At 44.5% G+C, this 13,747-nt stretch overlaps 1 protein-coding gene across 1 annotated transcript in view; it reads left to right on the top strand.

Annotated features, from left to right (window-relative positions):
- Positions 1 to 10,696, top strand: part of LOC138355987 (streptococcal hemagglutinin-like) — a 36,208-nt gene extending 25,512 nt beyond the window's left edge. The window contains exon 4 of the mRNA XM_069311533.1: positions 9,914 to 10,696. Coding sequence (XP_069167634.1) covers positions 9,914 to 10,696 — 783 coding nt within the window. The remainder of the gene's footprint in view (positions 1 to 9,913) is intronic.
- The last annotated feature ends 3,051 nt before the right edge of the window (positions 10,697 to 13,747 follow it).

The raw sequence follows: 13,747 nt of genomic DNA, 5'->3' as shown, positions 1-13,747 counted from the left end.
AGTCGAAGATCCAGTCGATGTTTATGCATTTCCAAGAGAGTTGGAGGAACGGAGAGGGGCGGTGTGTGCTCGGTCCTGGTGCCTGAGAGGGGGCACATGTTGTGTGTGTGTGTGTGTGGTCTTCGGGTTAACGAGTAGGGTCGAGGGTTGTTTGGGTTCAAATGTTTGAGATTTTTTCCTTTCTTATTCAAGTGTCTCCGGAATGAAGCTCATATACACTACAGAGTCTATCAGGCAATTTAAGACATAAATGAAAGAGAGAGAGAGAGAGAGAGAGAGAGAGAGAGAGAGAGAGAGAGAGAGAGAGAGAGAGAGAGAGAGAGAGAGAGAGAGAGAGAGAGAGAGAGAGAGAGAGAGAGAGAGAGAGAGAGAGAAAGATAGATAGATAGAGAGAGAGAGAGAGAGAGAGAGAGAGAGAGAGAGAGAGAGAGAGAGAGAGAGTGAATGTGTTGATAAACGTTAATATTCACATTAATTCTATAGCATATTAATTTCGTGATTTGTAGTTTTTTTGTGAAGTGAAGAGTAGTTAAAAATTTGAGAGTTAGTTGAAATTGTCCTGAAGAGTTAAGAATAATAGAAGTCACGTATTAATTGACACCAATCAAGATAGAATATAATATGCCTATGAAAAAGAAATGACTGAGAGCATAAATTATGATGTAACAGCAATTGTGGAGACAAAAATCCTGACATAATCAATTATAAAATATGTATCGGTGAATATCAGGTATAGAGAATGGAAAGAGAAGTGGAAGTCGGGAATGGATGAAAGACATGAGTTAAGGGGTGGATGTCAAGCATGGTCAGGTGGGGAGGTTGGCAGGCACGGGCGGCTGCGGTGGATGGCAGGAATACTTAACATGATGGCTGGAATGAACAGGAAGAGCAGTGAGGGGTGGATGAGCCGCACAGGGGGTCAGCTGTGGACTAGTGTAAGAATGTCAGGTAATGCCTCCTGGCGCAAACATCAAGCCAGTAAAGTTTGGACGGCAAGGACAAGCGAGAAGTATGTAAAGACAGCGAATATTGGCGACACGACGGCACCTGTAGGGCGGACGACACAGCTTCTCGGTGCATAAGGCAAGGGTGAATGATAACATAGCGTCGTGTTAGAGCTAAGAAAATTGTTCTCAGTCTTCACCTCTTTTCTCTCTCTCTCTCTCTCTCTCTCTCTCTCTCTCTCTCTCTCTCTCTCTCTCTCTCTCTCTCTCTCTCTCTCTCTCTCTCTCTCTCAGGCCAATCCATCCTGCTGAGTCTCCGTTGCGGATTCTGATAGAGAGAAATGGACGATCAGGAGCAGGTCATCAAGCAGTATGGGTACGTTCAGCGCTCACAACACGGCCCCGCTCGCTGCGGCTTCAGTCTTCGGCCACCGTGTTAATAAGTCGACGATAGTGACCAGCAGAAGGAGAAGGAAGACTAGAAGAAGGAGGAGGAGGATGAGCAATACAAAACGATAAGAAGGAGAAGGATGGGCAGCAAACAAAGGTAGAGGAGACAGCCTACATGTACAGAGGAGGCAGAGGGAGCACGGATGAGGAATGCTGCCGAGACCAACACAAACGGAGTAGAAAGTAGAAGAGAGAACGAGTCCATTTTGACGAGAGGTTGCAGTGGTGGAGGAGAAAGAACAAGGGTGCAGTAAGGAACAGTAGGAAGAGGATAATTCTGAGGATAACGAGGTGTCTGAGATAAAGAGGAAGAGCGGGAATGTAAGTGACACAGATAGAGTAAAAGTTGGGGAATGGAGAGCACCTGTAAGTCCTTAGAGAATGTTACTCTCACCAGCATGTGAGAGGTGGTGGTGTTGTGGGTGGTGGAGGTGTTGTGGGTGGTGGTGGAGGTGTTGTGGGTGGTGGTGGTGTTGTGGGTGGTGGTGGTGTTGTGGGTGGTGGTGTTGTGGTTGGTGGTGTTGTGGGTGGTGGAGGTGTTGTGGGTGGTGGTGGTGGTGTTGTGGGTGGTGGAGGTGTTGTGGGTGGTGGTGGTGGTGTGGGTGGAGGTGTTGTGGGTGGTGGTGGTGTTGTGGGTGGTGGTGGTGTTGTGGGTGGTGGTGGAGGTGTTGTGGGTGGTGGAGGTGTTGTGGGTGGTGGAGGTGTTGTGGGTGGTGGAGGTGTTGTGGGTGGTGGTGTTGTGGGTGGTGGTGGTGGTGTGGGTGGTGGTGGTGTTGTGGGTGGTGGAGGTGTTGTGGGTGGTGGAGGTGTTGTGGGTGGTGGAGGTGTTGTGGGTGGTGGTGTTGTGGGTGGTGTGGGTGGTGGTGGTGTTGTGGGTGGTGGAGGTGTTGTGGGTGGTGGAGGTGTTGTGGGTGGTGGTGGTGTTGTGGGTGGTGGAGGTGTTGTGGGTGGTGATGTTGTGGGTGCTGGTTGTGTTGTGGGTGGTGGTGGTGTTGTGGGTGGTGGAGGTGTTGTGGGTGGTGATGTTGTGGGTGCTGGTTGTGTTGTGGGTGGTGGTGGTGTTGTGGGTGGTGGAGGTGTTGTGGGTGGTGATGTTGTGGGTGCTGGTTGTGTTGTGGGTGGTGGTGGTGTTGTGGGTGGTGGTGGTGGTGGTGTGGGTGGTGGTGGTGTTGTGGGTGGTGGAGGTGTTGTGGGTGGTGGAGGTGTTGTGGGTGGTGGTGGTGTTGTGGGTGGTGGAGGTGTTGTGGGTGGTGGAGATGTTGTGGGTGCTGGTGGTGTTGTAGGTGGTGGTGGAGGTGTTGTGGGTGGTGGTGGTGTTGTGGGTGGTGGAGGTGTTGTGGGTGGTGGAGGTGTTGTGGGTGGTGGAGGTGTTGTGGGTGGTGGAGGTGTTGTGGGTGGTGGAGGTGTTGTGGGTGGTGGAGGAGGTGTTGTGGGTGGTGGTGGAGGTGTTGTGGGTGGTGGAGGTGTTGTGGGTGGTGGAGGTGTTGTGGGTGGTGGTGGTGTTGTGGGTGGTGGTGGAGGTGTTGTGGGTGGTGGAGGTGTTGTGGGTGGTGGTGGTGTTGTGGGTGGTGGTGGTGTTGTGGGTGGTGGAGGAGGTGTTGTGGGTGGTGGAGGAGGTGTTGTGGGTGATGGAGGAGGAGTTGTGGGTGGTGGTGGAGGTGTTGTGGGTGGTGGAGGAGGTGTTGTGGGTAGTGGGGGAGGTGTTGTGGGTTGTGGTGGAGGTGTTGTGGGTGATGGAGGAGGAGTTGTGGGTGGTGGTGGAGGTGTTGTGGGTGGTGGTGGAGGTGTTGTGGGTGGTGGTGGTGCTGTTGTGGGTGGTGGAGGTGTTGTGGGTGGTGAGGGAAGTGTTGTGGGTGGCGGAGGTGTTGTGGGAGGTGGAGCTGTTCTGGGTGGTGGTGGAGGTGTTGTGGGTGGTGGAGGTGGTGTTGTGGGTGGTGGAAGAGGTGTTGTGGTGGAGGAGGTGTTGTGGTGGAGGAGGAGGGGTGGATAAGAAGAAGGATTGTGGAGGAATTACTCACTAAGTGGAAGAGACAATAGACTTGCTGGGAATAGTGGCAGGGGATTAAAGAGAAGATAGTGGAAGAGAACAAATAGAAACAGAATAAAATACAAAATATACACGTAATGAGGAGAAGAACGATTAGAAAATATAATAGGAAATAAATAGGGTAAGATTGAAGAGGAGAAGAATCAGACGACAAGGAAGAGAAAAATATTCAATTTGGACAATGTTGGAAGAAAATTTGAGCAATTAACAAGAGGTATACCAGAAAAATGAGAAGAAATGAAGAATTAAAATTACGGTAAAGGAGAGGTGATAAAGGCATGATAGGTCTGAACGAGGGAATGATATGTAAGCGTTTGCATTCATTAGTATGCCCCCTACACACACATACACTGTTACGAACCCGACTACATCGTCGGAGAGTGGAGTAGCGACGTCAACGCTATCTGTGAGTATTCTCCCTAAACCCCCACTTAATGGACAACGCCATCTAGTGGTGGCAGCATGATACCTGCAAGAGACTAAAGTTTCCTGCCTTGGTCAACCAGAGGAGTCGCTGTGGCTGATCTCTGGGAACAGATTCACGAAGCTACTTACGAATGTTTTTCTTCTTAGCTACGAATGTTTTCCTTCTTAGCGCCTTCGTGGCGGCTACGGCGGTATTCAGGTAGCTACTCTAAGAAGAAAAACCTTCGTAAGTTTGGTCCGTTATCTAAGTGTACTGTCGACCACTCGTAGCTTTACGTAAACTTGATATAACTCAATTTTTCTCTACTACACAACACTGGAATCGATTTTAAGATTTTGGAACGTAAACCAAAGATTATAGCTGGTGAATCTCGTAAAGAGGAGTCCTTCGTGTTAGTTATATACGCATTCTCTGCTTGAAACTAGAGGTATATATGTCAATATAAAAGTAAATATGTAAATATATTGAAAGAGTGTGCAGAGGCACTTTGCTTGCCACTCTCCACAGTGTACAGTCGGTCACTGGAGACCTACCAGAAATATGGAAGGCGGCTAATGTAGTCCCAATTTACAAAAAAGGTTACAAACAAGCGCCACTGAACTACAGGCCAGTGTGCTTAACTTGTATACCATGCTAGGTGATGGTGAAAATCGTGAGAAAAAACCTAGTAACACATCTGGAGAGAAGGGAATTCGTGACAACCCATCAACATGGGTTCAGGGAGGGTAAATCTTGCCTTACAGGATTAATAGAATTCTACGATCAGGTGACAAAGATTAAACAAGAAAGAGAAGGATGGGCGGACTACATTTTTTTGGAATGTCGAAAAGCCTTTGACACAGTACCCCAATAAACGGCTGATGCATAAGCTGGAGAAACAGGCAGGAGTAAGTGGTAGGGCGCTCCAGTGGATAAGGGAGTACCTAAGCATTAGGAAGCAGAGAATTATAGGGAAGGGTGAGACCTCAGATTGGCGTGAAGTCACCAGTGGAGTCCCACAGGGCTCTGTACTCGGATGTATCCTGTTTCTGATATACATAAATGATCTCCCAGAGGGTATCGACTCATTCCTCTCAATGTTTGCTGACGATGCTAAAATTATGAGAAGGATTAAAACAGAGAAGGACAGCTTGAGGCTTTAAGAAGACCTAGACAAGCTGCAGGATTCGTCGAACATATGGTTGTTAGAATTTAACCCAAGCAAATGTAATGCAATGAAGATAGGTGTAAGGAGCAGGAGACAATATACAGGATACCATTTGGGAGATGAAATACTTCAAGAGTCAGAGAGAGAGAAAGACCTGGGGGTTGATATTACACCAGACATGTCCCCTGAAGCTCATATCAAGAGGATAACATCAGCGGCATATGCCAGGTTGGCTAACATAAGAATAGCCTTTAGAAACCTGTGTAAGGAATCTTTCAGAACATTATATACCACATATGTCAGACCAATCCTGGAGTATGTGGCTCCAGCATTGAGTCCATATCTAGTCAAACATAAGACTAAACTAGAAAAGGTTCAAAGGTTTGCCACCAGACTAGTACCCGAACTGAGGGGTATGAGCTACGAGGAGTGACTAAACCTCACGTCACTGGGAGACAGAAGAGTTAGACGGAACCTGATTCTCAGAGTAACTGATAGGGTAGATAAGGATACACTATTTAAGACAAGGGGCACACGCACTATGGGACACAGGTGGAAATTGAGTGCCCAAATGAGCCATAGAGACGTTAGAAAGAATTTTTCAGTGTCAGAGTAGTACACAAATGGAATGCATTAGGAAGTAATGTAGTGGAGGCTGACAGACATATGAGAGGAAAAATTAATTGGTTAGAAAGGTGGGGTTCAAGAGCTAATAGCTCGATTCTGCAAGCAAAAATAGTAAATACAAATAGTAAATACACTCACACGCGCGCGCGCACACACACACAGTGGGAGCTGCCAGGCTCCCTTTCCCTCCTCCTGGTTTTACGAGCTGGTAACTCACGCCGTTTATCCGCAATACCTGATATCAGCCATCTGGGAATTCCTCCACGGGCTGCAGACGGCCTCGGCAGCTGATAGCTCGATATGAGGCGACGAAAGCGGCTTTCAGCACCGGCTCAGTAACTGTAAGCTTTTTATTCATCCTTACAGCAAGAGCCCAATCTATTTTGTAGCGTTGGGCGGTTACCGCTCCAAGGGGAACCTTTAATGATTTGTATTCTAACTTGGTGCTCTGATCCGAAAGGACATCAATTTCGATTCTCGGAATTCTCACTGGACTTGATTTTTGGCTTTTGAAACTCTCAATGGACTATAATTTAGGTTCTTGGGAATCTTCAAAGACATGAAATTTGGCTTTTCGGAAATCTACAAGGACTTGAAATCTTTCGAGAATCTCAAAGGACTTAAGTGTCTGCTATTGAGAATCTCAATAGACTTGATTTTTTGTTGCGTAAATGATGCACAGTGATTTAATTTAAGTGATTTAAAGTTTTGATATATTTAGTAAAGATTCCGAATTGTAATCCATGGATATATGAGAATACTTTGTTCATCAATCAAAACCCAAATACAGCTCCTAAGTTCCACTTCTTATTGTTTTCAATCCCGACCCTGTCAAGACCAATTTACAGTTTTACTAATTGTTTTCCCTCAATGGTGTTCCTAGACAATATTCCCACCATTTTTGTTGTAAATCTAAATTTGTCTAATATTTTCTCTTGCTCAGAGTTCTATACAAATGTTAATACAGTGCATAGTTTCCCCTTTCTTTCTGATATATGTATATCTCCTCAATGTCAATGCTGCTACAGCAGTTTATAACATGTTGTAACATATCACCTCACCCAAAATGAGGGTATACAATAAAATGAAAGCTGTTTAAATCATAGCATAGTAAGAACTCTGTTTAGTGTTTGCAGGTTATAGTTGTGTGTGTGTAAACTAAAAGTCTTTGAAAATGTAATAAGTTATTACGAAACGCGTTCAAGTGTCGCGTCAGACTAGAAATAAAAATGAATTTTGGAGAATTGATTTTTCAATTACCATCAACATTGAAAAGAAATATAAGAAATATTGAGAAAATTTGTGTTAGAATTATTAATCTTACTTTTTCGGTCATATTTAATAATGTATGTCTACAGGAAAGACTGCTACCAAAATATACTAATATATATATATATATATATATATATATATATATATATATATATTATTCGACGCAACTCAAAACAGGTTGCGTCGAATTGTTTAACAAAGCAAATAAATTTGCAAATGGCAGAAGTTAAATTTTTATCTGCCACTATTTAGTCCACATCTTCAGCTTGTCCCCAGTCGTTTTGAAGGTGTTTAAAATTTTATTTTGACTTAACAATACGGTTTTTTGCTTCACTTACAGATTTATTATTTACCCTTTCAAACCATAATGTAAATAGGTAATATATGTTATGAGCCACAGAGAAGGACCCTGAAGAGAACACTCTTCACTTAGGGTCCCACAGTCAGATGTAATAACAAAAATGCTTACCTCTTTTGTTTCCTATCTTCCAGCCATTCCTTTATCAAATTTCAAATGTTGCCTCCGATGCCACAGGATTTAATCTTCCAATGTCATAGCTCATGTGGAACGAAGTTAAAACTTTTATGGAGGTCTTAATAAATTCTATTATATTCTTCGACAATATCGAATGCTTTAAAAACATTTCTATGAAACGAGATTAAATTCCGATTTAAGAATTAATGTAGAGACCATGAATACCTGGTTGAGGCTTAACCATGATGCAATTCAGTTCCAATTTAAGACCTTATCCAGAATGACGAATTCCTGCTGCCAATTTAATTAATTACGACTTAAATTTCAGGTCGAAGCTTAATCAGGAAGGCCCTGATTTCCAGATAGCGACTAAACCTGGAAAAATCTTAATTCCAGTTTTCGACTTGGCATGCAATTCCTGGAATGGTTAAAAGATATCAACGGGGAGCCCAGAAGGTTTAGATGCAATGACTCCTGAGAAACACTTCTCTTTTAGGAAGAGGTCCATTCCTCCCCCAGAGGAGCTTACTAGGAAGGAGAGACAACCCGCCTCACTGGTGACGATGAAACCCACGACCATTATGGAGTGGGAGAGACCATTATGGGTTGGGAGATATGGGGTGGGAGATACCGTTATGGGGTGGGACATACCATTATGGGGTGGGAGATACCATTATGGGGTGGGAGAGACCATTATGGGGTGTGAGATACCATTATGGGGTGGGAGATACCATTATGGGGTGTGAGATGCAATTATGGGGTGGGAGCTACCATTATGGGATGGGAGATACCATTATGGGGTGGGAGATACCATTATGGGGTGGGAGCTACCATTATGGGGTGGGAGCTACCATTATGGGGTGGGAGATACCATTATGGGGTGGGAGCTACCATTATGGGATGGGAGATACCATTATGGGGTGGGAGATACCATTATGGGGTGGGAGCTACCATTATGGGGTGGGAGCTACCATTATGGGGTGGGAGATACCATTATGGGGTGGGAGCTACCATTATGGGGTGGGAGATGCCATTATGGGGTGGGAGATGCCATTTTGAGAGAGTTTGTGGTGGACAGAGCAAGAAAACGCATGACCATTGGACTAATTACTTCAATAGAGCGATAAAGTTAATAGATTGATGGGTTTAGCTGCAATTATTTAGTGGAACTTTATAGATGAATTGAAGAATGAAGACGATGAGTCACGATAACGTAGCTGAAGATATGATGATAGTTCACAAAGGACCGCAACGTCGTTGTCTATGATGAGTGGTTTGATTATGGTGAATAAATGGGTTGATGAATAGATGGCTCGTTTGATACGTATTGATGTAGGTAGCCGAGTTTGTAATTTAATATATATAGACACAGCGAAGTACGGATAATTAACGAGTAGACGCCAAGCGGATTCTCTAAGTATCAAGCTTACTATTTGCCAGGTTAGCTAGCTACCTGTCTGCCTGCATATGATGTATGCATTGATAAAGTCAGTTACGAAACAGTCCAAAATAGTAACGGAGAGAATATGAGGAAATATTTTAGGAAAACAGATACAAAAATAGACTTATCATAATTAAAATTGAACAATGGATTGATTGACAAAAAGTCAGACTGAAAAAACTGACAGAAAGACAGAGGGGCGAAGCAGTCAGAAAACATGAATGCACCAATCTCTGGTCACAAATACAAAGAATCGAACTGGGAGCGCCACCTTCAGTCAGCGCCTTGATCAAATTATAGGACAATTCCGAAATTGCACCGAGAGAGAGGAGCGAGGGAGTCATTTTAATTTCGAGGACAATGTCCATCTTGTGCTGGAAAATCCGAGACGTGGAGAGCAGGTTAATTCCAGGCAGTATCAGGGGAGGAGAGCCAGGATAAGAGAAGACAACACAATTGAGATAGAGAGCTAGTGGGAGAAAGTGAGAGATAGAAAAAGAGATAAAAAGAAGATAAAGAGATGAAAGACGAGACATAAAGACAGACAGGAAGGAAAGACAGACAGAGGGGAGAAAGATAGAGATAAATACAGAGGGAGAATGAGATATAAAGAGAATATAAGCTAGGTATTTTTTATTAACACATTTTGGTACATCTGAATTTGTGCAGTTACCCTAGACTATATGATGGGGAGTACAGAGTGCGCCAAAAAACTAGCTATGTGATTCTAATAATTTCCATCACACAGGATGGTTAGCTATTCAGAGACATGTGATTAGTAATCTGCACTGACGAACTCTGGGTGCATTATGAGGATATCCTCAATAACTCGAGAGTTAATAAAGTAATTGCAAAGTTCCATGTACCTTATGCCAATGGGTCTGAATGATCTGATAACTGGGCATTCGGTGATGTAGTGTGTGAGATCAAGTCTCAGTTCCTGCTCACAGAGTTTGCATCTGGAGTGCTCAGGATTAGGGGATCCGTCACCTGCAGCCACCTGCCACAGGTAACGGTAGCCCAACCTGATCCTGGCAACCACTGTGTCGCACAGTCTGGTGGACGCTTTGTGCTCCCATAAAGATCCCTCAACAAGCAGTTACAGGGACCCTTGCACAAGTTCCTCAACAAGCAGTTACAGGGACCCTTGCACAAGCTTCTCAACAAGCGGCACCAACGACCCCTGCACAAGCTTCTCAACAAGCAGTTACAGGGACCCTTGCACAAGCTACTCAACAAGCAGTTACAGGGACCCTTGCACAAGCTTCTCAACAAGCAGCACCAACGACCCCTGCACAAGCTTCTCAACAAGCAGTTACAGGGACCCTTGCACAAGCTACTCAACAAGCAGTTACAGGGACCCTTGCACAAGCTACTCAACAAGCAGTTACAGGGACCCTTGCACAAGCTACTCAACAAGCAGTTACAGGGACCCTTGCACAAGCTTCTCAACAAGCAGCACCAACGACCCCTGCACAAGCTACTCAACAAGCAGTTACAGGGACCCTTGCACAAGCTACTCAACATGCAGTTACAGGGACCCTTGCACAAGCTTCTCAACAAGCAGTTACAGGGACCCTTGCACAAGCTTCTCAACAAGCAGCACCAACGACCCCTGCACAAGCTTCTCAACAAGCAGTTACAGGGACCCTTGCACAAGCTTCTCAACAAGCAGCACCAACGACCCCTGCACAAGCTTCTCAACAAGCAGTTACAGGGACCCTTGCACAAGCTTCTCAACAAGCAGCACCAACGACCCCTGCACAAGCTTCTCAACAAGCAGTTACAGGGACCCTTGCACAAGCTACTCAACAAGCAGTTACAGGGACCAGTCACAGACCGGGAGATCAACAAAGGGCGGAATAGGGCAGTTTCAACACTCAGGGTTATGATAACGGTGACCTGTAACCGGCGTCTGAAACACATTTATATTACCCATTGGACAGTCCCTTATTGTATTTTCACAGTCACTGGATTGCATATATCCAAGATAGTCTGGAACAATCTTAGCTTTCAATAAACGTAAAGATAAAGCCAACTGTAAATTGAGAGCTTCGTCTTGTCGTGTAATTAGAAGCCGCGGAAGCCCAGAGCGCGGGCTCTAATTAAAGCGTTGTAGGCAGCCATGTTTGTTTTTATCTGTTCCCATTGGAAAAGTTGGCTGTTAAGCCTCGGATTCTGTTATAACTGTGTCCCTCGCCAGGAGATATTAGCAAGTAGACGTGAGTTCCTTACTGATCCTTCCTACACGTTCCGTCCCAAATTTAATCTGTTCCATACATTGCTCAAAAAAATTTCTTTAATTTAAAACGAATTGTATTGCTCTATATATATAATTCATACCAATTGTTGTTTCCTTGCCTGAAAAGGGCCCACATATAGCTATAGAAAAACCTTTCTAAATGATCTCAGAGACAAAGAAGATCGAGGTAAAATCTACCGTAATAGCATTTTCTTAGTATACTCAAAGTTCATAAGAGAAAAGTGTAAACTAGTCACCCTAAGTGATCCCCACTGGTGACCCTTAAGGAACTACCGTTGTTGAGAAAGAGGCAGAAAGAGAGGGAGAGGATAACTGACACAAAGGATGCGAGGATCACCAGTTCCACTAGTAGAAGTCCGAAGAGAAGCGTGAGCATCACCAACAGTGTCAAATGCACATGTTGTGAAATGGAACTTCAAACAGAAGCCGTATCAACAAAATCTGTAGCAGCAAAAGCTGCAGTCGCAGCAGCATCTACAATAGTTTTAGTAGCAGTAATAACTACAACAGCGAGAACAGCTTCAGCATCAGCAGTACCGCTTATAGAAGTAACTGCAGCATTATTAGCTGTAGAAGCAGGTGGAGAAGGAGCAGGAGAAGGAAGAGGTGGAGGATGAGGAGGATAAGAAGAGGAGTAAAAGGAAAATTACGATAAAAATGAGAAGGGGAAAAAGAAAAATAACGATAAGAATGAGGAGGGAGAGAAGGGTGGCAGTTCACCACCAGTATCTCTCGGGACCAAATGAACCCATTGCTTTAGTTCGTGCTCTGAATCTCACCACTGATCTCACGAAACACTCAATTCGTTCCCCGAATCACACCGCTGGCCTCACAAAACCCAGAAGCACTACTTCCATACAATCACATCACTGTCCACTCGAAACTCACACACATTTTGTGACCCCAGATGCCAGGAACTATAATGAGGAGAAGCGCGAGAGAGAGCAAATGGACTCACCAAGGGAACACTGAAATTGAATTCAGCATAAGAAAACCACAAACTGGCAGGTTGTAAATTGCCTGGGGACATTGTTAGGACTGTGTGTGTGTGTGTGTGTGTGTGTGTGTGTGTGTGGGTGTGTGTGTGTGTGTGTGTGTGTGTGTGTGTGTGTGTGTGTGTGTGTGTGTGTGTGTGTGTGTGTGTGTGTGTGTGTGTGTGTGTAATGATGTACACATCAGATGACCTTATGTGTGTCACAGATATATAATGTCATGGTAACGCCTGTGAGAGTCGGTCATGGCAACAAGAAGATGTTGCCATGATGATGGAGTCGAGATGCTGGTCGTGTTTACCTTCCAAGTAATTCCTGGTGTTTTAATCGTCTTTATATTCCTGACATGTTCTTAGAAATCCTTGTACTTCTTGAAAACTTTGGGGAAGGGATGGGCTCCCGTCTCTGATACCCTCCTTTTACTCTCTCCAATCCCTTCTCCCAGTCTCTCTTCTCCTCTCCCTATCTCAACTCTCCCTTCTCTCCGTCTATCTCGCTAGGTCCCCAGTCTCCCTGCCCCCCCGCTCCATCTACATCGCGCACACTACACAATACAGCGCTTTATTTTCCGAAACAAAATATTTAGGAGGCGAAACGTAAATTGAATCGTTAGAGGCATTTCTCCCACTTCGACTTTAAAGGAGGTAGTTAAGCGAAGTGCTAATTGACCATTTACGGAACAATCGCACTGACTGCCTGCAGGAGAGGAAGCCTCTATAGAGGACACCTTGATCTAATGACCTCTCTCTCCTACTCTGACGTTCTAAATATTTTGGTATTTCAAAGGGGCACGTGGATTGCCTCCTTATTTGATTTCATCCCCGTGCAAACGGTCGAAGGACACTGCTACATGGTGAGGAAGATTGTGGGGTTCAGGTTGTATGTGTCTATTTACATGTGACTATCTATAGGAGTTTATAGGTGACGGGCGACGGCTCCATTGGCAAACTTTAGGAACATTTGTTTTGTTGTATAATAATCATGTTATCTCGTATTTATAATGTTTAAAACTGCTACGTACACAGTTCGTCCTTACATATATATGACTACTTTGTACCCGCTAACTGCCCCTCGCACTGGTGTTTCTCACTTCAAACATTTTTTTTTGTACTTTGTCGATTACCTTAAGACTCATGTCGTCATGTCCACTAATTTCTTATGTCATTATTATATTTTTCCTGTTTCTCTTTCTCATGTGTCGTGGAGGCCCAGTTGTCCTTCCCTATACTTGGGCCTCTCAGATAAAGAACAAGTATTGTTGCATGTCTTCGCAGATTTTCTAGTTTTATATTGTACTTATCAGATAAGGAACCCACAATAGTGATGCACAATCAAACTTGAGTCTCACATTAAACAAACGACCCGAAAGGGCCCCATTGTCCAAATTCCTGAATGTTGCACGGACGTTGGACGTTGGTCACTTTGGCATTTGCCGCACATGTTATCCTGGAAATAAGTGTGTGCTTCTGGTATTAGATTTGGTGTTATGTTTTTCCTACTTTTCGATACAAGAATCTCCCTCTTCATTATTCTCTCGCTGTTGTTCAGCCCAATCAGTTCATGAACGAACCTGGTTCCATATATCTGAACTTGATCCAGTTTTATTTTTTGTGCTTTTCTGAGATGGAGCTGCACGCCGGGGTTGTAAACAAGAGAGTTGAT

The sequence above is a fragment of the Procambarus clarkii genome, chromosome 70 (genome assembly GCF_040958095.1).
Source record: "Procambarus clarkii isolate CNS0578487 chromosome 70, FALCON_Pclarkii_2.0, whole genome shotgun sequence".
NCBI classification, from domain to species: domain Eukaryota; kingdom Metazoa; phylum Arthropoda; class Malacostraca; order Decapoda; family Cambaridae; genus Procambarus; species Procambarus clarkii.
The sequence above is the reverse complement of the archived record's forward strand: the minus strand, read 5'-3'. Positions and strand labels throughout refer to the sequence as shown.